The sequence below is a fragment of the Pollicipes pollicipes genome, unplaced genomic scaffold, assembly GCF_011947565.3.
Source record: "Pollicipes pollicipes isolate AB1234 unplaced genomic scaffold, Ppol_2.1 Scaffold_6138;HRSCAF=7277_pilon_pilon_pilon, whole genome shotgun sequence".
NCBI classification, from domain to species: Eukaryota; Metazoa; Arthropoda; class Thecostraca; order Pollicipedomorpha; family Pollicipedidae; genus Pollicipes; species Pollicipes pollicipes.
The window spans coordinates 7,323,261-7,347,061 of record NW_023596818.1 but is presented as its reverse complement, the minus strand read 5'-3'; the positions used below and the strand labels follow the sequence as shown (position 1 = coordinate 7,347,061).

The 23,801-nt window shown below is 56.7% G+C and overlaps 1 protein-coding gene across 1 annotated transcript in view; it reads right to left on the bottom strand.

Annotated features, from left to right (window-relative positions):
* Positions 1-346: 346 nt before the first annotated feature.
* LOC119106136 (striated muscle-specific serine/threonine-protein kinase) overlaps positions 347-23,801 on the bottom strand; it is a 75,053-nt gene continuing 51,598 nt past the window's right edge. The window contains exons 18-26 of the mRNA XM_037229734.1: positions 20,955-21,092; positions 19,977-20,118; positions 19,481-19,616; positions 18,724-18,813; positions 17,647-17,813; positions 9,644-9,705; positions 8,542-8,661; positions 554-631; positions 347-451 (exon numbers count right to left, since the gene is read on the bottom strand). Of these exons, the coding sequence (XP_037085629.1) occupies positions 347-451; positions 554-631; positions 8,542-8,661; positions 9,644-9,705; positions 17,647-17,813; positions 18,724-18,813; positions 19,481-19,616; positions 19,977-20,118; positions 20,955-21,092 (1,038 nt within the window). The remainder of the gene's footprint in view (positions 452-553; positions 632-8,541; positions 8,662-9,643; positions 9,706-17,646; positions 17,814-18,723; positions 18,814-19,480; positions 19,617-19,976; positions 20,119-20,954; positions 21,093-23,801) is intronic.

Here is a 23,801-nt window from a genome sequence, read left to right as displayed (position 1 = left end):
CGTCGATCGTCGCCTCGATCTTTGCAAAGCTCCACAACGGCCTCGCACGTCCGGAACATCGATCTGCCCATCCAGCAGTCTGCTCCTCAACCCCCCCCCCCCCCAGGCCAAACTCCACTGATCTCTGCCCAGCTCCCGTGCTGAACTGCTAACGCTCGGCTCAGCTCAGCTCGGCCCCGCTCATCTCCGCTCAGCTCAGCTCAGCTCAGCTCAGCTCAGCTCAGCTCAGCTCAGCTCAGCTCAGCTCAGCTCAGCTCAGCTCAGCTCAGCTCAGCTTAGCTTACCTCAGCGTTTGGCCACCCCGCAAACATCCCCCCCCCCCGCCGGTCCTCTGCCGGCGCCCAGCTCAACTGAGCTCCTGCGCCACCTTCCGGTCCCAGAAGGCGGCTCGTGATGCCACCAGCCGGGTGCCGCCGGGCAGAGACAGCTCGTGCTCGTCCTCGTCCTCGTTCTCGTCCTCGTGCGTGGCCGGCTCAGCGCGCTCGTCGATGGCCGGTGGCAGCGAGGCGCGGTGGGAGGCCGACAGGAGGAACGGGTCCCGGATGTTACCGGCTTGCAGCGCGAGCGGCGATCCCAGCTTCAGACCTTCGCGGAACTCACGCGACACGCTCCGCGCGGTCAGGCTGTGGACCTGGAACAGGCGGGCGGCGATGTGTCAGAGAGCGTGGACCTGGGACAGGCAGGCGGCGCTGTGTCAGAGCATGAGGACCCGGAATAGGCGGGTGGTGCGGTGTCAGGGTATGTGGACCTGGGACAGGCGGGCGGCGTTGCGTCAGAGAGTGTGGACCTGGGACAGGCAGGCGGCGCTGTGTCAGAGCATGAGGACCCGGAACAGGCGGGTGGTGCGGTGTCAGAGTATGTAGACCTGGGACAGGCGGGTGGTGCTGTGTCAGAGAGTATGGACCTGAGACAGGCGGGTGGTGCTGTGTCAGAGAGTGTGGACCTGGGACAGGCGGGTGGTGCTGTGTCAGAGAGTGTGGATCTGAAACAGGCGGGTGGTGCTGTGTCAGAGAGTATGGACCTGGGACAGGCGGGTGGTGCTGTATCAGAGAGTGTGGACCTGAGACGGGCGAGCGGAGCTGTGTCAGAGTGTGGACCTGAGACAGGCGGGTGGTGTTGTGTCAGAGAGTGTGGACCTGAGACAGGCGGGCGGCGCTGTGTCAGACTGCGTCCCCGGAGTTGAGATACAGGCGGGCTTTTGGGCACTGCACAAAGCGCGGACACGATCACAGAGCGCAGATGCGGATCATGATCAGCAGACCCTATCGGAATGGCCTTCCTTCTTTGATCTTCATGTCAAATGGCAACCATTGCGCTAAAACTGAGTTTCTTTCCACGGAAAATGCATCGAAGAATAATATACGTATTGGTCTTGTCTTATCTGGCTGTCAGTGGAACTTCAATAGGCCTTCATTAGCAAAAGGTTAGGAGCAGAGTGTGCGACATTCCCAACTACGAAATGATTCTTTTAAGTAATTTTATTGAATGTACTGCACGAATGACATTCGAATCAGATTTTTGATACATTGTTCTCTCAAATCATGTTTTGTTTAACTATGCTGAAAGGCACGCAATATAACTCAACTGCACCATCATCTCTCACCAGACTGACACGCTTGGCCCGTTTTCAACCAGCCGGACGATACTTGACGACTTTAATAAGTGCCCTTTCGTGAACTCGATTCCCCACATCCTGCACTTAGTGGTCAGAAGTCCAACGTTTTACCAAATGCGATACCGTAAGGTTCGCAACGTGCACAGCTTCCAGAACTGATGAGAATCTAAACCGACAAAACGTACGCAAACCTGAAGAAACAAATAACCTCGGTATCCAGCATGACCACTGCGCTACTGAGAACGAGTAGCATTTTAAAAATTAAATTCAAAGTGGTTTGCGCCAGCTGAAAACGTGGTTGCTAGAACGTTTCCCAAGAAATATTTCACGGACCACGAAAAAACGGCATCGTCAAATTTGACAAAACCGCCACGATGCCTTCTTGGTACACGTTCTGCAAAAAGCACTTGGACCCAGGTCAAGCCAAAGTATCACCCTATGACATCCTTTCTGAGCGCCGGCAGACCTAGAACTGAATACTCTCTGAACGCCAGCACTGTTACGAAGAAAATCATATTTACACTTCAAAAGTGTGAAATATCGCGCACACATTATAGAGATGAAGATGAATTTGAAATAACGCTAGAGGTCTGATGTGAAACCTACCAGATGAGGTGGCAGCAGAAATGTCGACAGAAACACTGCGGGTTTCGAGGGATCTCACAATAAGGCAGGATGTCTTAAGTTCGCAAGGATAGTCAAATTGGGATGCAACTTGAACTAGACAATACACCGCACATTATATATATATATATATATATATATATATATATATATATATATGGCTGACGTTCTTGAATTGGCAAGGTGTCACACACTCTTATCACATGCACGCAACGATACATGTTTCATAATAACATAAACACAACTGAGTGTACAAGCAATCTTCACGCTTTTGACTTTTTGGCAATATCGCATGACTTTTAACTTCTATCCCCGCGCAATGAGGGGATCGCAACAAAATATGAACGGTGAGAAACGCGCAAAACACGGATCAAACTTCTGCGGTAAGCCTTCGGTGGTTGCTCACGACGCAACGCGCCCAAGCAGGAGTCACAGGGGGCAGCACCCTAAAGAAGCCATCTCAGGCAAGCGGAGATGCGTAGCAGTCTCACATGGGTAGCATGGACGTGACCCCATCATGTGACCACCAAGCAGCGACCTGCTAGCGCCTGGCGGTGACACGCTCCAGCGGTGTGCGCGGGCCGGCTCAGTGGTGCCCTCTCTCACCGGACCGCGGTGCCAAGGACCAACAGCACGTGGCTGAAGTGCTCAGCCGGCATGGGCTCTCAAGTGAGGGTAAAACCCATTTCAGAACATTGGCCTCGCGTGTTTCACAGTGACGGCAGTGACCACAATGAGCCTCGGTGCCGCAAAACCGACATCTGGCTCAGAGATGCACCGCGACGTGGTGCGATGCGACTACAGCGGTGGAAGCCATGTGCAGCGTGCGGACGTCCACCAGACACACAGAAGGGAACACGATCGCTCGAGGCGGCTCCCGGCGAGCCCTGGACGCGGCCCCAGCGTGCGAAGTGACCAGCCTCTCCGGTGTATGTACACTGCAAGCGTGCCGTCCAACGTAAATACCTCGTAAGGGGTTTGTCAAGACACACCCGGAAGCTGTCCATTGCGACCACAGGAGCCACGCCGAAACTAGGAAAAGAAAGTAACAACTAAGTACACAATGTATGCAACGGTATGTTACGTCACAGCACATTTACATGCGTTCGATGTCATGCAACCCAATCGGTTGAGAGCATGAATGGCGGCAGGGTCAGCTCAGCTTCACACTATTTGTGCGAAGGACTCCAGGGTCGACGAAGCGGCGTCGAACTTGAGAACTCGCATGTAGCTCAGCATTAGCCAGCTCATTGAAGCGCAGCGGGAGCACATGTACACAGATTAATGACAGGAAACAGGGAAACACTGCACGAAACCAGTGATCGTAACCACTCACTGGAACCTCTATCACCCGGCGTGTCACGCGAGCATCACGGGTGAGGGGCGACGATGCAAGCTGATGTCGCAAAACTGTCGGCGCTGGAGCCCGTCAACGGCCAAATGTTGAAACTACGGTAATTTCAATGGCAACGGCTGGTGTACGTGCTGTCACACCTGCAATATTGCATTGTCTGCCCACAGCAGAAGCGCACGACCCTCTGCGGTTTGGACAAAGCCAAGTGTACTCTGCACAGTGCCAAGCAAGGTAAGTGGACCTCCGGACGAATGGATGGCGCATGCAGAAGCTGCCTCGCCCCAAGGCTGCTGATGACCTGCGACAGCAACGTGCAGAGTTGGCGAGCAGCACGGCAGTCGTGGGGACCTGCCAGCGAAGTTCCTGCACAACGTCCCAACAAATCGTGCTTGTGTTTATGCTCTGCTGTTTAGCTTTGTGCTTGGTGTGCTTTAGTTTCTTTATTCTGTAGCTCGGTTGCGTCTAAACATTATGTTACCGTCCTCATTATTCACACAGCTGCACAGGCACAAAAGTTAGAAGTCAGGGTTGCCAAAAGTAGTCAAAATAATTACTCTGAATAACCAATGTAACAGAGTCTTAAATTATCATGCAAGGGACGGTTCCTTGTGATAAGTAGTAGATCCGGATACAACTTCGTTTGCTTCGGATCGCCAACTACCACATTTTACTAAAAAAAACCCGATACATTGAAATGCAATATAAATTTTCCTCCCAACTAAGAATCATGGCTGCAACATGAAGTAACAGCGCTTCAAGACAGCTGCTCCCATTCCTCCACGTGCGATGTAAAACCGGGCCCTGCTTCCTTCGTGCCCCACTCATCCGACACTTATCCTCTCAGCACGCGCCCATCCGCGATAACAAATCACCCCATCCACCCTGCGGCCCACCACCTTCCGACCGCACTCGGGAGCGGCGGCGGCGGCGGCGGCGCCGACGTGAGCGGGCGCTGCCAGGCGGCCGCGCGGAGCGACAGAGACGGCCGGCTGGCCGGCCGGCACACCGGCGGGTCTTTGCTCGTCTCGGTCCGCCGCGCCGCCGGAACCCTTCCGCATAGCTGGCCGGCCGGCCGACCCGCTCCCGTTCCTGGCGCCGGCCGGCCGCGCCGTCCATCAGACGCCGCCGCCGCCGCCTCCGTCGTCGGCGCTTTCATCATGACCAGGCCGCTTGTTTGGGTCGGGACGCACTGACGTGAATGAGTGTGTACACGTGCTGTCATCGCTGATGGACAGCTGCGGTGGAACGTTTAATCGTCGGCTATGGCTTTGGACCAGGAAAAGTACACTGTGACACCGACAGGGCTTGTTTTAAATCGCCTCAATTGCAGCCTTCGTTTAGGAACAGCATGACTCTTAGGCAAACATGTACGGTGTTGGTCGGCGTGAGACTTCTGGACCAGCTATTAGCCTCGTGGGAAGCTGTTGGACCATGAAGATTTTCTCAGCGTGGAGCTGGATCACTGACACGGAGGTGTACATCATGCACTTAAGGAAGGCATTGAGCGAAAATTCATAGATGCGTGGCCATATTCACGTTGGCTGCCGGTGCCCCACTTCTTACGCGCTTAAAATGAAAAGACGCAAACTGTAACTGCAATCGAGAAACGATGAGAAAGCACCCACTTACCCTGGCCGGCCCCGTGTACGTGTACCAAAACGTAACTGGCCAATTACGTGCATGCCACCCGCTGCCCTTGACATGAAATTCGAGTTTTGGAGTCTGACCTGTCCACATCCATTTTCTCAGGTAAAGGACCCTCACATGACATTACCGCCATGCAAACACCTGAGACCATTCATCGTCAGATGGCTTAAAAGTCACCTCCTATACGCACTCCTGCTTAACTGCCACATTTTCCGCGCTTTACATGTCCTTTTCGACATCCAGACTTTCCCTCTGGATGTCGATAAGGGCGCGTTTTGCAGCTCCGATTCGTCCACCGGATTCGACCGGTAACGTTCGGAAAAATAGTGCTTCAGCTGAGACGTCATCCGATGTACATCTCCACTGACTATTAAAAAAAACATGAAACCGTTGAAGGCTTATGCCGAGCATAAGGCATGTGTGGTGGTCTTGCGAACGCTTGGCGGATGACTTCTCTGCCCTGGGGTACGTCCCGAGTCGACACGAATGCGCCAGCGCTCGGTGATGTCCACCACGTCACGCGTGGTGCCTCTCGTCCCAGAGGCACCGCGCCGCGGAAGCTAACACTGAATTTTGCCAGAAGTAAGTATTTCGGGGTTTATCAATGGAAGCCCACCTGCCCAGGCAGTGCGGCATGCCACAGACCCAGCGGACCTTCCGCCTGCATAGCAGCCGCCAACAGCACACCACCTGTCCAGCGTGGCGAGCGTCTGGCACTGTCGCCGACCATGGGAAAAGCGTATTTGTCGCGAAGCTGGGATGCGGCTCCCGATTGTAGGCCGAGTCCTGCGTCACCCTCAGAAAGCCGGGAGACGATCGTAGCACCGTTCCCGGGGGCAGTGCTATGGTGTGTCTGCGACACTGGAAATGACGAACGGGCCAACATTCCACAAAAAAATGAGTCAGAAGTTTGTTGGGAGTGGGTCAAACGTGGCTTGCGTTGATGTCCAGGGGTTCAGGTCAAATCTATCACACTCGAAGTGACTCGGGAGACGCCCTAATCTTCCCAGCGTTTGCAAAACCATCACGCAAAGCAATCATGCAAAGCCCTACACTTAGCATGAGCCATCACTAACGTCACGCCTTGTTGGCCGATAGGGACATATCTAAAAACATCTATGATCAAAAATACTTCTGCAAAGGTAAATGATTAACTCCGCCTCGCAGATCGGAGTCACGAAAACACGAAATGAGGGTCGGTCTGGATGCTGAAGCAAACTTGTCACTCAGGTGTGTAACGGTTAGGCAGTTTGGTGTATATGGAGTCGAGCTTTTCAGCCATACGACTCATTAATGAATTACCACCCTAGGTGTTTGTACGCCTTTCATTTCATCAGGGAGCCACGTTCCTAGCAGAATCGGTGCGTGGGAGATCAGAATGCATAAAGATTCAATTACCAAACTTAAGTGGTGGCCACCGGATGGCTTGACGGCAGTTAAGTGCCTTTGTTGATTCTTTACGTCACGAGGGTTTTACAACACGTGACCTTATACCATCTGTTTTCCCCATCCTAATGGTTTCCACCTTTTCCTGTCACGTACCACCCAGCTGTCAAAAGCACGGGTATGCGGAAGGCGTACGGGGTACGAGTTGCCCTGAGCTCAGAGTCCTAACCGCGCTTGCGCACCTCCGTGACAGATATGCCCTGGGTAACACCGCGACGGGGGGGTCAGCCGCTGCCCCCAGGGTGTGGGCGGGTGGCTACAGCCCATCGAGGCGTGAGGTCAGTCGCCACCCCCAGGCTGTGGGCGGGTGGCTACAGCCCATCGAGACGTGAGGTCAGTCGCCACCCCCAGGCTGCGGGCGGGTGGCTACAGCCCATCGAGACGAGAGGTCAGTCGCTGCCCCCAGACCGTGGGCGGGTGGCTACAGCCCATCAAGGCCAGATGTCAGCCGCTGCCCCCAGGCCGTGGGCGGATGACTACAGCCCATCGAGGCCAGAGGTCAGCCGCTACCCCCAGGCCGTGGGGGGGGGGAGGGCAGATACAGCCCATCGAGACGAGAGGTCAGCCGCTACGCCCAGGCCGTGGGCGGGTGGCTACAGCCCAACGAGACAAGAGGTCAGCCGCTGCCCCCAAGCCGTGGGCGGGCAGATACAGCCTATCGAGACGAGAGGTCTGCTGCTACAACCCAGGCCGTGGGCGGGCGGCTACAGTCCACCGACCTGTACCGCCGCGCGGCCGGCGCATCCACCCGTCCCGTCACAGCTACCTCCATCGTCGACAGCATGCCAGGAAGATAAGCAAATACAATTGCATTGTCCGTTTTCAAACCCAAACTTCTTAGTTGATTCCTCCATCGCACCACGTTTATGTCCATTACTAAATTTGCCTAGCTTCACATGAATCCGGTGATTTACCAATGCATCCGGCATCAAAGTGCAGATATGTGCTGATATTGTCACAGACATCCTATTACTTCAAGTTTGAACTCTGGACGTTCTCTGTTTTAGCTGCTGCTCGGGAATAGCAGCACATTAAAAGTGAGCAATGGGACTGACGTCATTGTCCCCATGCATGCAGCCCGTTGAGTCAGTTATCCTCCGCTATCTTCCGGATCTGTTGAACTAGGAAGCTCCACCGTCCACCGCACACCGGGGCGCAGCGACTTCCACTCGCGGTAACACCCACGCCGCCGCGCTGTTTTGAAAGGTCCGCAGCCGCAGCGCTCCATGAAAGCATGTGGTTCGTGATCATTACTGTGCGGCACATGTCAGTGACGTCACTTTCACTTCGCTGCTGAATTGGCGCGACAGAACCAGCCTAATCACCTCACGAACTCACGCTCCGCCACAACACGGACTGGAATTCGCACCGCTGGTGGCTTCATAACCCGATTTCTTTTGGAAAAGCGTGGAGTAGAGGCAAGCGTACCAAGCCTTTGTGCTGTGTGCCTGCATGCCATGAACAGTGGCGTAAAAACCAGGAATGAGAACCGCACATCCGTTTCAACCGTCCCCGTAGTGTGCTGGATGCATCCAGTACCTACACGTGAAGCAGTGCTCACCGAACCGATAATCAGCGAGGCAGCAAAGCACTGAACGTCAATGGGTTCCATCAAAATATCCAAACACGTCTTTTCAACAACAAAAAAAAAAACGAGAAGAAAAAGCTCTCGCTTCACACCAGCCACACAACATCCCTTCCAAAAGTGTGGCGAGCCAGCCTACCTAAAGCAGCTCGAAACCTCTCCAGTGGTAGCGGTTTGGTACTAACTAACCACGTGATAACACCGCGGACAGGCACCGGCCCCGTGCATGAACGACACGTTGGGGGGGGGGGGGAGGGGGAGGGCACTGACCTTGTGGCTGGAGGTCTTCTTCCTCAGCTTCTCGATCTTCCGCAGCTCGCGAGGCTCGTCCCAGTTCTCCGGGTCCGACTTCTCGATGATGAGCACGCTGGAGTTGCACAGCGGCGAGTCCTGCCAGGCCCAGCAGCGCGTCAGTCGGAGGCAGCGTCGCGTCTTTCCACACAAACGTCACGGTTTGATCGGCGCCGGGCGGTGCGCGCATTGTTCGCCACCAGACCGGGCCGGAGGTTCGCAGGCTTTTCTCTCGTCGGATCCCAGGCCGGATTCAGCGGTTCACAGCCGACCGCGACGCCCAGACGGCATTGTTCCACGAATCAGTCCGTCGGCCAGCGCATGAATGGGGCATGAAATGATGGCGTTCCGGTCGAATGGACTGCCGGGGCGGACCGGTTCGCAGCTCATTAAAACAAACGGGGGCACAGAAGAAACTAGTAGCAGCCTTTTAACATGTCTTGATGGATGCATGACACGGACGACACGAGGCTGATTAAATCACACCTGCCGCTACCGTGCGTAGCAGTAGCAAAATGTGCTACATTCACTTCCGGGATGTTTGGCCGCCATAAACAAAACAATGGAACAACCATTAAACCTCGTGGTACGATGAGAACAGGATGAAATGATGTCACGATCTACGCGTACGGTGAGAAAATGACGAAATCATGTCACGATCTGTACGCGTATCACTCTCTTTCTCTTTATGTTAAATCCAAGCAAAAAGATTTATCAAGACCACGAAATCAACAGTTAAACGACCCTTACCTACAGCTAGTCCCAAAACACGTTATTGAATAATATTGGACTTGTGGACATTTACATTACATTGGACAATACTATTGGACAGTATTCAGTATGAATACTGAATACTGAATACTAATAAAATTAAGTTGCGGACCAGCCGACAAAAGCAACAACAGACAAGGCATCCCAATCATTTCCAAGCGCTCCGTGTCATGATTCCAAGACTCTAACAAACTGAAGACCGACGCGGTACGCCAGGTTAGGCTGGATAAAAGGAGCACGCACGTTTAGCATAGCAAAGGTCAGCGTACATCTGACCACGCACCCGCCGGGGGCGGGGCGGCGCACGTACCTGCTTCCGCGGCGCGACCGGCGCGCCGTCGGCCGCCTGGAAGTGGCTGCGCAGCTGTTTAACTGAAGGCAGCGTGGGCGGCAGGTCGGAGCCGTTCGAGCCCAGACTCTCACGTCCGTCAGGACTGGGCCGCTGCTCCAGCTCGGCCGCCGGCTCCTCCACCTCCACCCACAGCGGCGCCGGGCCGGTCGCCGGCTCCGGGGCGGGCGAGGCGGTGCCGGAGCCGGCGCGTACCCCAGAGCCGGCGTCCGTCACATCGGCCGTCGGCGTCAGCGTCGGCGTCGGCGTCGGCGCCGACGCTGGCGTCGACGGCGCCGCCGACATCGGCGAGGCCGCCGGCGGGGCGGTGGCGCGGGAGCGGCGCCCGGCCGCCAGCGCCGCCGGCTGCAGCTCCTCCGCCGACCGGCTCAGCTGCTGCATTCTCTCGATGGCCGAACGGACCGTGCCCTCAGGCGGCAGCTCGGCGTCGCCGGAGGCGGCCGAGCCGGGCGAGTCGCGCCGCTCGGTCGGCGGCTCGCAGCGCTCCGGCGCCGGCGCCGACAGCGACTCGCTGGACTGGTAGACGGAGCCGACGCCGGCCGAGCGCAGGTCGTCGCTGGAGGCGCGCCCGGAGAGCGGCGGCAGCGGCTCCTCGGACAGCGCGCTCACCGGCCGCGAAGCACCCTGCGAGTCACCGTCCTCTACGTTAGCGGGGCTGGTCATGGCCGGGGAGCGCGCGCGCTGGCCGCCTGTGTCGCACTGCAGTCGCCGGCGCCGCGAGACGAGAGAGTGGCGCCGCCGCCGCCGCCGCCGCCGTCACTACCGCAGGCCAACTGCCCGGCCGGCGAATTTGATGCCCGATCGGGTTTTTCTTCACGACCAAGAAGTGACCGAAACGGGGCGCTCAGTGCAGCGGCGCCTGCGCCGGTGCCGTTAGACGGCGTGGACGGCCTGAGAGCCGAGCGGCGGCGACGGGAGGACGGCCCGCACTGAATGCCGGCCGGCTCGAATAATGGAGGCTTAGCACGGCGCGTTTGACACTCGGGAGACGCCATAACGGAGAATCAATGAAGCGTCGCGTACATCTGGTGCGGTCGACAGTGCGGACCATCCGGCGGTCGCACGAGCCGCGTCTCATCTCGCGCGCCGCGCTCTCCCACGCTCTCGCCGTCCCTGTCCTGGTTCGTCCAACCGCCACACCTGGACGTCTGGTGTCCTCGTCTCTAAGCCTTGTCATGTGTCTGTGTTCGCAACAAGGCTCGCTGTCGGCCAGTTAGGTTGTATGCTCCATTACTTCAAATTAAAGACGGTTGCGAGCAATATGTGAAGCGTATACAAAGCGATACTGTGCGATAGTGGGTTGGCGTTCCAACCGGTGAGAACTTGAATGGCATGCAACATATTTTAGAATATTGTTTTCTCTAAAATGTTCAGAATAAACAAAACCTTGATCCGAATACGGCCTAAATCTGCATTTCGTCTCTGTCTTCGTCTTGGCCTCAGTCTACGGTCTAAGTCGTCTACAATCTAAGGTATACAGTCCACGGAGCAGAGTCAAATGGTTGTTGAGGATTTCAACCCGCACATTTCGCAGGGTCCCATTGGGATCCCACCAGTCTCCTCACATGCGTGGACACATGCCAAGCACCAAAACAGCGATCGCCGTGCTAAAGAAATATAACACCAGAAATGCAAATACAAGACAAAATATTATGCGAAAACACTTCTTCCAAAATAGCACATGCCAAATGAAACAGAGCAGGAATAACTTAACGGTAAGCAACACACCCCAATCAAATTGGTTGCTCGTCAACTCTAAAAAGATGACGGTTTCGCTGATTCAGAAAGCGTCCGACGTTAGTAACCAGACAACAATGGTCTTAAAAAGCGAATGGTTTCCAAAGGATTGAGACGAGTATAGTATAACGGATGATATAACTATTCAAACTATCCTCTTCGTTGGGTGAGTTAGTTTGCGCACAACGTCTCGACCACTCAAATCTCAGGCCGTCGTCAGGTGATATGACATCCTGAGAAGGACTGGATGATGTTTGCGTTTTAACCTGCGTGCATACGCCGCCATCCGACTTATCTTGCTGTAATTGCTGGGATTAGAACCGAAGGCCCCGGTTCGAATCCCAGGAATGCCAAGGGGAAAATTCGGGTTGCGACGCGTACCGTCGCGCGTGGAAAGTCGAACAACGTCCAGGCTTCTTTAGGACTCACCTGACGACGGCCTGACAGTTAACTGGCTGAAACGTTGCGCATATACTAACACACCGGACGAGGACAAAAGTCTGAGCAATTATTCTATCGGTGAAATTGCATGGTTTTACGCCGTTTGTTTCCCGCAAAAAACGCCAAAAAAAAACGCCCAAATCTGTCAACGTGCAACTTCATCCATTTCAATTCCCCACGTACATCAGACACCCCAAAACTGCTTCAGAACACTTACGGGAGGGCGGGTCGCGAAGGGCCGCTGGTGAGGAGACAGGGGCCGCAATATTTGCCTCACATTGCTCATTCGAGATTGTTGCTGTCAGTGTTGGTCTTGAACCGTTTGTTCTTGCCTCTACAAGGCCTCATGTTTCTATGCATGCTTTCTGTCTCCTTTATGCCATCGCGTGTTTGGATACATGTTGCCACCTGTTTTTACGGTTTCACCCGTTTGGATAGCTAACGTGTTCCACGGGACACTTCGGAAACATGACGACAGCTGTTCAACAGAATGATAAGCTAATGGGAAAGTGACGTTTGACAACGACAAAATATGATACGGAGCCTTCACAAACAGTCGTTACACACGTCGTAACCGCAAAAAAAGAGTCCATCTGCTGGTATTTTGCTGTCACATCACGTGACTTATCACCAGCGGTCACCATAATGCTACAAAGGCAGTTAGCTGGCATTGTGCTGGTAAATACGTACGCTGGCCCACTCGTGGACATTTAAATAGCATGCTATTTATGCATATATCTGGGTATTAAGTATTGTGAAAATGTAAATCTAGCTTTGCGAACTGTTCCCATTTTATGCGTCAAAGTATTGCGTATTCAGGAAGAAGGAATTTATGCGCGTCTTTGATATTGTTCCATCGACCGAGTTATAAATCTCAGAAATGTTCGTGTCAACGTTAATGCTTTTGTAATACAAGAAAAAGGGCCTATGGTCAGCTAAAACCACGCAACACAGTACGAAGGGCTATGATGTTATGACGGAGCGGAGCCGTCGCGTCGCGTCTCAATTCTAAATCCCAAGACCCAACAAGCATTTACCGTTTCTCGGCTTTCAATGTCGAGGGCGATGTGCTATCGTTGGACTTTAAGTCAGTTTGAAAATATCGAACGGGTGATTTTAATCAAAAGAACCCACGCCCGCTATCGGTCTGATTTTTAGCGCTCTGCCAACAGCGTTTTGGCCCGCACGTCTCAGCACCGGCATACAGTCGGTAGACTGACCCCGCGTGAGCACGCGTCAGAGGAGCATCTGCCGCACCTTTGCCATGATACGTCACATCGTCCCAGCTGGCCGGATCGGGGGGGATGGAACCACCTGGCGGGACGGGTCCCTGGCGACCATAACTGGATCCGCAGCGACGGAGAAGGGATCACCTAACTCGGCCGGGGAGGTCCACGATCACACATATTCCACCTCACTTGTGCTTGTAACTTGGACGGGGTTGCATGGTCAGTTCGGATGGCCTCAGTTCCCTACACAGGAAAAGGGACGAGATAGGAAGATGGATCTCAGAAGCTCCCCCGGCACGCGTTTGGTCTGCTCAACACGATCACATGGGGCCTAGCTGATTACCGTAAGAACTGCAGCTGACCAGGGGCGGGCGCGTCTCATGTGGTGCGAGTCCTCTGGCCGCTGGTGGCCGCCGTCCCATGAGCTGGGAGCCCGAGCCTGGCCATCCCATGAGCTGGGAGCCGGAGCGCGCCATCCCCGCCCGGCCGTCTTGTGAGCTGGGAGCCCGAGCGCGCCATCCTAGCCATCCCATGAGCTGGGAGCCGGAGCGCGCCATCCTAGCCATTCCATGAGCTGGGAGCCCGAGTGCCCCATCCTGGCCATCCCGTGAGCTGGGAGCCGGAGCGCACCATCCCCGGCCGTCCCGCGAGCTGGGGGCCGGAGCGTGCCATCCTGGCCGTCCCATGAGCTGGGAGCCCGGGCGCGCCGTCCTGGCCGTCCCATGAGCTGGGAGCCCGGGCGCGCCGTCCTGGCCGTCCCATGAGCTGGGACACCGAGCGCGCCATCCCGGTCGTCCCATGAGCTGGGAGCCCGGGAGCGCCGTCCCCGGCCGTCCCGCTACGCCGCTCGGCGAGGCGGCCCGGTCACCGCGGCGCTGACTGGCTAATCGGGCCGTCCGTCCGTCACGGGTCACTGGCGCGGCCGGCGGACGCCGACCGCCGGACCGTCACACCGGACCGTCACGCGGCGCGCCGCACGGCTGCCGCCGTCGTGACAGTCGCCGGCTGACACCACCGCTGGAGCCGGCGGCGCGGACCGGGGACCGGCGCCGGCCGTCACACCCCGCAGCTGCCCCCCCCCCCCTCCCCTCTTCCTCCCTCCCCGAACGTGCGGCCGACAGAGCACGGTGCAGGGTGCAGTTGGCCTTTGCAAACGCCGTCTTCCGACCGCGCAGGTCGAGTCTAGCGTCCATTATGCTGAAGCCCATCCCCCTGCCGTTACGGGGCTGGCTGGTCCATTTCGCGGTGCCCAGAGTGTCGTGTCAGCGCTGGCAGCTGGCTAGGCGGCAGCTGCCGACGCGGCGAAACGAATGAGGTAGCAGTGAGTCACGCTGCGGAAATCACCTAGTCCGTGCACCTGGCGTATTAGAGGGCCTTTTGTTTCAATCTACTGCTGTTTTTAAATCGACTCGAAAACTCTTGAGCCTACGCCAAATGTTACAATTATCTGCCCAAAGGTCGAGCCTACCACTTGCAACCGATGCCGCGAATACGACCTGCAAAGCACCCTGGATCATTAGCTTTCATATAACACTTATTCCAGTCAAAACCGAATTATCGTGTCTGATCATGCAAACAGTTACACCCATACCCCAGTCATGCGAAATAAGTCCAGCTACCATCCTTAAAAGAGCATCAATATTCCTGCAATTCCAAAGCAGCATCACAAAGTAACCAAAACAAGACAGCAATAATTCCGCTACCTCACTTGACCTGTTTGCCCGCCCCAACAGGGCGTCAGCTGGCGCATCCGCGGACTGATCCGCTTCGTAATGGCGCGAGCTGCGAGCGCGCGGCGCCCGCGGTTCGAGAGCTGTCGTGCTCACGGGCAGTGTGCCCGCACAAACGGGAACGCGCCGCTGACAGCCGGCCGCCATCTTGGCCGCCGGGAAAGCCGGCTGCAGCTGGCGCAGCACGTGGACGCTTTGACCCAGTGGCAAAACCGGCGGCGTCACACCCGCGGCCGGACTCGGCGGCGAGACAGCGCGGGGCGCCGGCACAAGTGGCGCAGGGAGTCGGCGGTGGAGATCGATCACTGCGACGAACGGGACGTGACGCTCAGGTGCCAAAAACGGCAGCCGCGCACCAATCAGCTGCTGAGGCTTTGACCCCTGGCGAACATAAGCGCTTGACTGGACGTGTATATATATATATATATATATATATATATATATATATATATATATATATATATATAAACATATATATGCATGTATGTGTATACATGCATATATATACACCTATGTATATATACATACAATATATATGTGTATGTATATATATATATATATATATATATATATATATATATATATATATATATATATTATCTATAGACGGGCGACAGTTACCGCTTGGATATGCCCCGATTCTCCGCGGCTACAAACGAGTTTACTCGCATTTAAGCATTCGAATGGTTTAAGTTAATTATTATCATGGCTTGCGAAGATTTGACTGTAAATTGCAAGAAAAAAACAAAAGAAGCTTCACGAGACAAAGCGAAACATGTAAGCCTACAAGCTGGCCGTCTACAGACGCAAGACACCGTACCTGGGCTGAAGGCATCCAAGCGTGCCGGATCATCTCCTTAATATGAGCGCAGGTGGCGTGTCACTTCTCTAATCTGGGGAGAATGCGTGTGTCGCGCTACGCGATACGTGCGCGTAATGCTCAAGTCCCACAGGAACCGCACCTAAACTTATGCCATACTACTCCCTGACGCACCTGGATTCCCCCGTTCCCCAGGAAGAGAGAGCAGAAACGGGATCAAGAGAGCGATGCATCATGCCTGAACCGTGACGAACACCAGGTGCAATCGTGCTGAAGTCGTAACAACAGCACTCGTCCATGAACCCGCCGCGATTCGTTCTGGGTGGGCGGCGCGACCGTGATCGGTTCTGGACGAACAGACGGGAAAGGGTCGGCCAGCCCGCAAACGCTAAATCAATGTGCCACAAACACCGATCGGCGGTGCCGGCCACACGTGGCCCCTCCCCCTCCGAGCGGTCCGGCGCGGTGGACCCCGACGTGAGAGGCAGAACTCTGTCTCTGCTGACGACTGTCGCCCCTACCCCTCCCCCTCCGAGCGGTCCGGTGCAGTGGACCCCGACGTGAGAGGCAGAGCTCTGTCTCTGCTGATGACTGTCGCTCCTACCCCTCCCCCTCCGAGCGGTCCGGTGCGGTGGACCCCGACGTGAGAGGCAGAGCTCTGTCTCTGCCGATGACGGCCGCCCCTACCCCTCCCCTCCCCTCCCCTCCGAGCAGTCCGGCGCGGTGGACCCCGATGTGGGAGGCCGAGCTCTGTCTCTGCTGACGACTGCCGCCCCTACCCCTCCCCCTCCGGGCAGTCCGGCGCGGTGGACCCCGACGTGAGAGGCAGAGCTCTGTCTCTCTCGATGACGGCCGCCCCTACCCCTCCCCTCCGAGGGGTCCGGCGCGGTGGACCCCGACGTGAGAGGCAGAGCTCTGTCTCTGCCGATGACAGCCGACACATATTCTTTAACCAGTCAATAAAGTGGTGAATGTACCGCCACATTTAAAAGTGTTAGTGCAGTGGCAAGAATCCAGCGCTTAAAATCGCTGTTGCATTTGAAGGAACGTGCTTCCCTGCAGACTTCCAACTGAAACCGCGAGGACTGTGATGAGCCTGCGTACACCTCACCTAGTTCAGAATACTTTGTTGAAGAGACGCACACAATCAAAGTACCGCTCACGCAAGCCAAAGCAATTACCAAAGTAAAGCACGCACAATCGAAGTACTATGCCGTGATATCACGCTGCCTTAGTGAGGCCTCAAATACACAACGGTGCAGCAGGTACCGGAAAGTGCTTCAGCAACGTCTGCCAAATCGGAGAGGAGATAGCACTTGCACGGGGGAAACGTTTTAGGGACAGATCGCATAGATAACACAAGCGGAGTCGAGTATAGGCAAGGAAAGCGTACAGGAACATTTAATCCAGCTCAGCTAGCACACCAGACATCATATTCTGGCCACGTCACTTTTCAATGAAGGCAAGGGAGAAAATGTGTCATGCGTCATTATTCGATTATATTGCTGACACATACCTCCCCTGCGCTCCCGCCTGATTAACACACAAATAAGCCTAACAGCAAAAGTGGCCGTGCCAGAATCCCAGCGGGGTCGGAATAGCACCGAACACCGTAAAACAGGCCTAACCAAGTGACCCAGGGAGAGAGCGCGCACCACACAAGCAGTCTTCACGGAGTATTCGCCGCACGGCCGACGGAGTGACAGAAATGCCAATCACTGGACTTTCGCAGGGGTTACACGGCAACCAGCCGCCGAAATAGAACAGACGGAGCGAGAGTGCAGAGGGAATCCCTACATCTGGCCCGACAACGCGCTACAAGACGCATTAGCTCCTCGGGGGAAATTCCCCGTAGTGAAAGGAGCATTCGTCGCCTCAGTCTCCACAGCACATCACAAAAACGACAGCCTTGAATGAGCTCGGGTCATGCGAGTGTCTCCAAGCTACCTCCAAAAGATCCCCTGGAGCGAAGAGCATCCTTCAGCAAACCCCCTCTGAACCCGCGACCTCTCCTCAGAGGCTCCAGGACCATCTCCGTCACCGCGCAGTGGCGGGCTTCGTCCCGGTGCGTCTCTGCACCTCGAGTGCGTTCGGCGCTCAACAGATGGCAGAAGAGTTCGTCGGGCTCGGGCTCGTACAGGGGATTGCTGCAGAACTGCGGCGAGGCGCACAGGCTGCGGAACGGCCGTCGCCGACAGAGCTGCGCCTCGACCGCCGACAGGTGGCGCTGCAGGGGGGCGGCCAGGCGCCTTACCTGGCGGCGCGCCGGCGGCAGGCTGGCCGACCTGCCGTCTGCGCCGGCGTTGATGTAGTAGTCGCGTCGGTACCTGTCCAGAAGCCACAACCGGTTCATCGTGACGCCCACGCAGCGCGCGCACACGCTCAACACGTGCTAGCTGGGCACACTAAGGGAATACTGGGCAACGCGGCGACATCCAGGTTTCGTTCGTTACCGCATGCCTGTCCTTGCAGTGGAAGTGCTGTGTGACAATCAGAAGTCGTGCACAAAGCAAAACAATGCACATTGCAAACACACTGTCTGCAAAAGATAAAGACCATGTAGCGAGGCGGCGCGCGTATTTCGCGAGCCAAGCATGCAAATAACAAATTTCACAGCTTGACATAATGGACTTCTAACACGCGATAAGGCGACTCTCCTAAATGTGACGGCCCTGTAACGTGTTGCCACGTGCCTCAGATGTCGGAAGTGTTAGATGTCGGAAGTGTTAGATGTCGGAAGTGTTAGATGTCAGATGTCGGATGTCAGGTGTTAGATGTTAGATGTCAGATGTCGGAAGTGTTACATGCCACCTGGGATATAGACAAAATAATGCCTTCCCCGGTAGAAGTGGTAGGATGTTTCGTAGCGCCTATGCAATGAACAGGGCTAATATGATAGTGAGTGACATTTTCAGAGCCATCTACACGCTAGCAAGACCTGCCACTGAGCATTATGTTCAGCTCTTTTCCACAGAATACGACTTGATGTACACACAAATTGGAGCCATTGGGGTCACGAAACAGTATGGCAAGCGGTCAACAGTTCCAACCAACGTGCTGAGGGGAGGCTTTAACGACGCTTACATTTCCGAGTCGATGGACTTCAGACCACAGTCAATTTTTCTGCCCGTGTTCGGTGCGACCAGGTCGTGGTCCGAGCCGTCGTCACCAGAACTGAAACGGAAATGGGGACGGCTGTAAGTGGTATACACCTTTATGACGACACGCGTTGCAGTTCGTGTCGTGACTTTAACTCGATAACTCCGACCGGTTGAACTAAAGCCGCTTCACCGTTCTTCGACGAACAAGGATTCCAGCAGAAGCCTCCGCGACTCACGCGTACAACTGACGATCCACTAGGTTATGTAATAAGGCCACCCGAGCGGTGGTAGCGGCGATAGCGGCGAAAGCCAGTTGTTGGTAACCGCACGTACGGTCGTTTAGCCTGGGGAGTGTTGTGTACCCACCTGACCAGCTGGAAGTGGCCCACCCCGGGGAGTGCTGTGTACCCATCTGACCAGCTGGGAGTGGTCCACCCCCGGGGAGTGCCGTGTACCCACCTGACCAGCTGGGAGTGGTCCACCCCCGGGGAGTGCTGTGTACCCATCTGACCAGCTGGAAGTGGTCCACCCCCGGGGAGTGCTGTGTACCCACCTGACCAGCTGGGAGCGGTCCACCCCCGGGGAGTGCTGTGTACCCATCTGACCAGCTGGGTGTGGTCCACCCCCGGGGAGTGCTGTGTACCCATCTGACCAGCTGGGAGTGGTCCACCCCGGGGAGTGATGTGTACCCACCTGACCAGCTGGGAGTGGTCCACCCCCGGGGAGTGCCGTGTACCCACCTGACCAGCTGGGAGTAGTAGCCGGTGCGGTCCACCGGGCGGCTGTGGCGCTGGCGCACCCGCTCCAGCGTGTACGGGTTGTTCGGCATGGCGACGGCGTTCTCCCACTTGCGGTACTCGCGCTCGGCAATCGTGCCTGGACGGGGAGCGGCAGCCGTCAGACAAGTCCGCAGGGCAGCGGCTGACAGAGCGAACCAGGGAGTGAGCCACACGGGAACACGCGCACGGCAGGCACGTGTGCCGCTTACGGCACACTGGCCCTTGTGCGCATACCACGGAAGTGTTCACCAAAGCAACGACGCGTGGAAGAAATAAAGAGTAATATAAAACCGTGCATCAGGCATAAAATGACTTTTGTAAATATCGTGAAAGATACAAGTCACAAGTCATGTTGCATCAAGCGCCGCAAGCTATCAAGCGCCGCAAGTTATCACGTTTGTCATCACGCGCCGCAAGTTGCGTTGCATCAAGCGATCACGCCGGCAGACCCTCCCACCTGAGCGGAGCTGGGGTCGGCAGATCTCCTCCCCGTCGGACTCCGAGTCTCTGCCGCCCTCCACCGGAGACCGTACGCGCGCCGGCCGCGCTCGCAGGATGACCGAGTTGCAGGCCTCGGTCAGGCTGGTCTCCTTGAGCGCCTCGTCCCGGGAGGTGACGTACGAGGCCGGCGGCGAGGTGGCCGGAGTCAGCCGCACGCGCGGCCGCACCGGCGCAGAGCTCTAAGGACCGGCGGAATTGTCAGCGCTCTGAGGACCGGCGGAATCGTCAGCGCTCTGAGGACCGGCGGAATCGTCAGCGCTCTGACGACGGGCAGAATCGTCAGCGCTCTGAAGGCCGGCGGAATCGTCGGCGCTCTGAGGGCCGGCGGAATAGTCAGGGCTCTGAGGACGGGCGGAATCGTCAGCGCTCTGAGGATGGGCAGAATCATCAGCGCCCTAAAGACAAGCGGAATCATCAGCGCTCCGGGGACTCGTGGGATCATCAGCGCTCTGAGGACGAGCGTAATTACCAGCGCCCTGAGGACGGGCAGAATCCTCAGCGCTCTGATGGTGATCGGAATCATCATCGCTCTGAGGACGGGTGGGGTCGGCGCATTGGGGGCATTGAGACCCCTGCGCACACGTCCAGACCACGCCGGAGCATGACAACTGAGCCCCTCCAACGACTCCGATCGTGGCAACGGTTGCAGATGATTCCGTCGGTGGATATGTGCTTCTCACTCAAGAATAATTCAAACGAGCCCATGATGTCACTTATTTCCCAATGCGCTATCACAACCGTTGCCAATGAGCACACAGACCAGCTAGCCCCATGATTGGAATCCAGACACCAACATCTTACACGCGTTGACACAACTGACATCGCTAGCCCAAAACGAAAGTACCAGCACAGCCCGCCCAGTGAACGAGGCGCGCCCTGCCACGCTCTCCGCCCACGCCCGTCCTGTCTGGGCGTCCATCAGCGACGGACGTACCTCCCGCTGCACGACCGGGGTCTCCGGCAGCGGCGGCGGCTCGGGCCGCGGCAGAACCGCCACCTCGAACTGGTGGCGGGCCGAGCCGTGACTGTTGGCCGCCTGCACCTGGTACGTGCCGGCGTCGACCTCCGTCAGCTGGCGCAGCACCAGCACCCACTCCCCGCCGCTGTGGCGCTCTGACGACGGGGCACGGCAGCTGGTCAGTGTACCGCATAGGATCGCAGAGGAGAGCACAGGTGGTCAGTGTACCGCAGAGGGCCGCAGAAGAGAGTACAGGTGGTCAGTGTACCGCAGAGGACCGCAGAGGAGGGTACAGGTGGTCAGTGTACCGCAGAGGACCGCAGAAGAGTACAGGTGGTCAGTGGACCGCAGTGGACCGCAGAGGAGGGTACAGGTGGTCAGTGTACCGCAGTGGACCGCAGAAGAGAGTACAGGTGGTCAGTGGACCGCAGTGGACCGCAGAAGAGAGTACAGGTGGTCAGTGTACCGCAGAGGACCGCAGAGGAGGGTACAGGTGGTCAGTGTACCGCAGAGGACCGCAGAGGAGGGTACAGGTGGTCAGTGTACCGCAGAGGACCGCAGAGGAGGGTACAGGTGGTCAGTGTACCGCAGAGGACCGCAGAAGAGTACAGGTGGTCAGTGGACCGCAGTGGACCGCAGAGGAGGGCACAGGTGGTCAGTGTACCGCAGTGGACCGCAGAAGAGAGTACAGGTGGTCAGTGGACCGCAGTGGACCGCAGAAGAGAGTACAGGTGGTCAGTGTACCGCAGAGGACCGCAGAGGAGGGTACAGGTGGTCAGTGTACCGCAGAGGACCGCAGAGGAGGGTACAGGTGGTCAGTGTACCGCAGAGGACCGCAGAGGAGGGTACAGGTGGTCAGTGCACCGCAGAGGACCGCAGAAGAGTACAGGTGGTCAGTGTACCGCAGAGGGCCGCAGAGGAGGGTACAGGTGGTCAGTGTACTGCAGAGGATCGCAGAAGAGAGTACAGGTGGTCAGTGTACCGCAGAGGACCGCAGAGGAGGGTACAGGTGGTCAGTGTACTGCAGAGGATCGCAGAAGAGAGTACAGGTGGTCAGTGTACCGCAGAGGACCGCAGAGGAGGGTACAGGTGGTCAGTGTACTGCAGAGGATCGCAGAAGAGAGTACAGGTGGTCAGTGTACCGCAGAGGACCGCAAAGGAGAGTACAGGTGGTCAGTGTACCGCAGAGGGCCGCAGAAGAGAGTACAGGTGGTCAGTGTACCGCAGAGGGCCGCAGAAGAGAGTACAGGTGGTCAGTGTCCGCACAGGGCCGCAGAAGAGTACAGGTGGTCAGTGTACCGCACAGGGCCGCAGAAGAGTACAGGTGGTCAGTGTACCGCACAGGGCCGCAGAAGAGTACAGGTGGTCAGTGTACCGCACAGGACTGCAGAAGAGTACAGGTGGTCAGTGTACCGCAGAGGGCCGCAGAAGAGAGTACAGGTGGTCAGTGTACCGCACAGGACCGCAGAAGAGTACAGGTGGTCAGTGTACCGCAGAGGATCGCAGAAGAGAGTATAGGTGGTCAGTGTACCGCAGAGGGCCGCAGAAGAGTACAGGTGGTCAGTGTACCGCACAGGGCCGCAGAAGAGAGTATAGGTGGTCAGTGTACCGCAGAGGACCGCAATGGAGAGTACAGGTGGTCAGTGTACCGCAGAGGGCCGCAGAAGAGAGTACAGGTGGTCAGTGTACCGCAGAGGGCCGCAGAAGAGAGTACAGGTGGTCAGTGTCCGCACAGGGCCGCAGAAGAGTACAGGTGGTCAGTGTACCGCACAGGGCCGCAGAAGAGTACAGGTGGTCAGTGTACCGCACAGGGCCGCAGAAGAGTACAGGTGGTCAGTGTACCGCACAGGACTGCAGAAGAGTACAGGTGGTCAGTGTACCGCACAGGGCCGCAGAAGAGTACAGGTGGTCAGTGTACCGCACAGGACCGCAGAAGAGTACAGGTGGTCAGTGTACCGCACAGGACCGCAGAAGAGTACAGGTGGTCAGTGTACCGCAGAGGGCCGCAGAAGAGTACAGGTGGTCAGTGTACCGCAGAGGGCCGCAGAAGAGAGTACAGGTGGTCAGTGTACCGCACATGGTCGCAGAAGAGTACAGGTGGTCAGTGTACCGCAGAGGGCCGCAGAAGAGTACAGGTGGTCAGTGTACCGCACAGGGCCGCAGAAGAGAGTATAGGTGGTCAGTGTACCGCAGAGGACCGCAAGGGAGAGTACAGGTGGTCGGTGTACCGCAGAGGACCCCAGAAGAAGATGCAGGTGGTCAGTGTACCGCACAGGACCTCAGAAGAGAGTACAGGTGGTTATTGTACCGCAGTGGACCTCAGAAGAGAGTACAGGTGGTTATTGTACCGCAGTGGACCGCAGAAGAGAGTACAGGTGGTCAGTGGACCGCAGTGGACCGCAGAAGAGAGTATAGGTGGTCAGTGGACCGCAGTGGACCGCAGAGGAGTGTACAGGTGGTCAGTGTACCGCAGAGGACCGCAGAGGAGGGTACAGGTGGTCAGTGTACCGCAGAGGACCGCAAAGGAGAGTACAGGTGGTCAGTGTACCGCAGAGGACCGCAGAGGAGGGTACAGGTGGTCAGTGTACTGCAGAGGATCGCAGAAGAGAGTACAGGTGGTCAGTGTACCGCAGAGGACCGCAAAGGAGAGTACAGGTGGTCAGTGTACCGCAGAGGACCGCAGAGGACCGCAGAAGAGTACAGGTGGTCAGTGTACCGCAGAGGACCGCAGAAGAGTACAGGTGGTCAGTGTACCGCAGAGGGCCGCAGAAGAGTACAGGTGGTCAGTGTACCGCAGAGGGCCGCAGAAGAGTACAGGTGGTC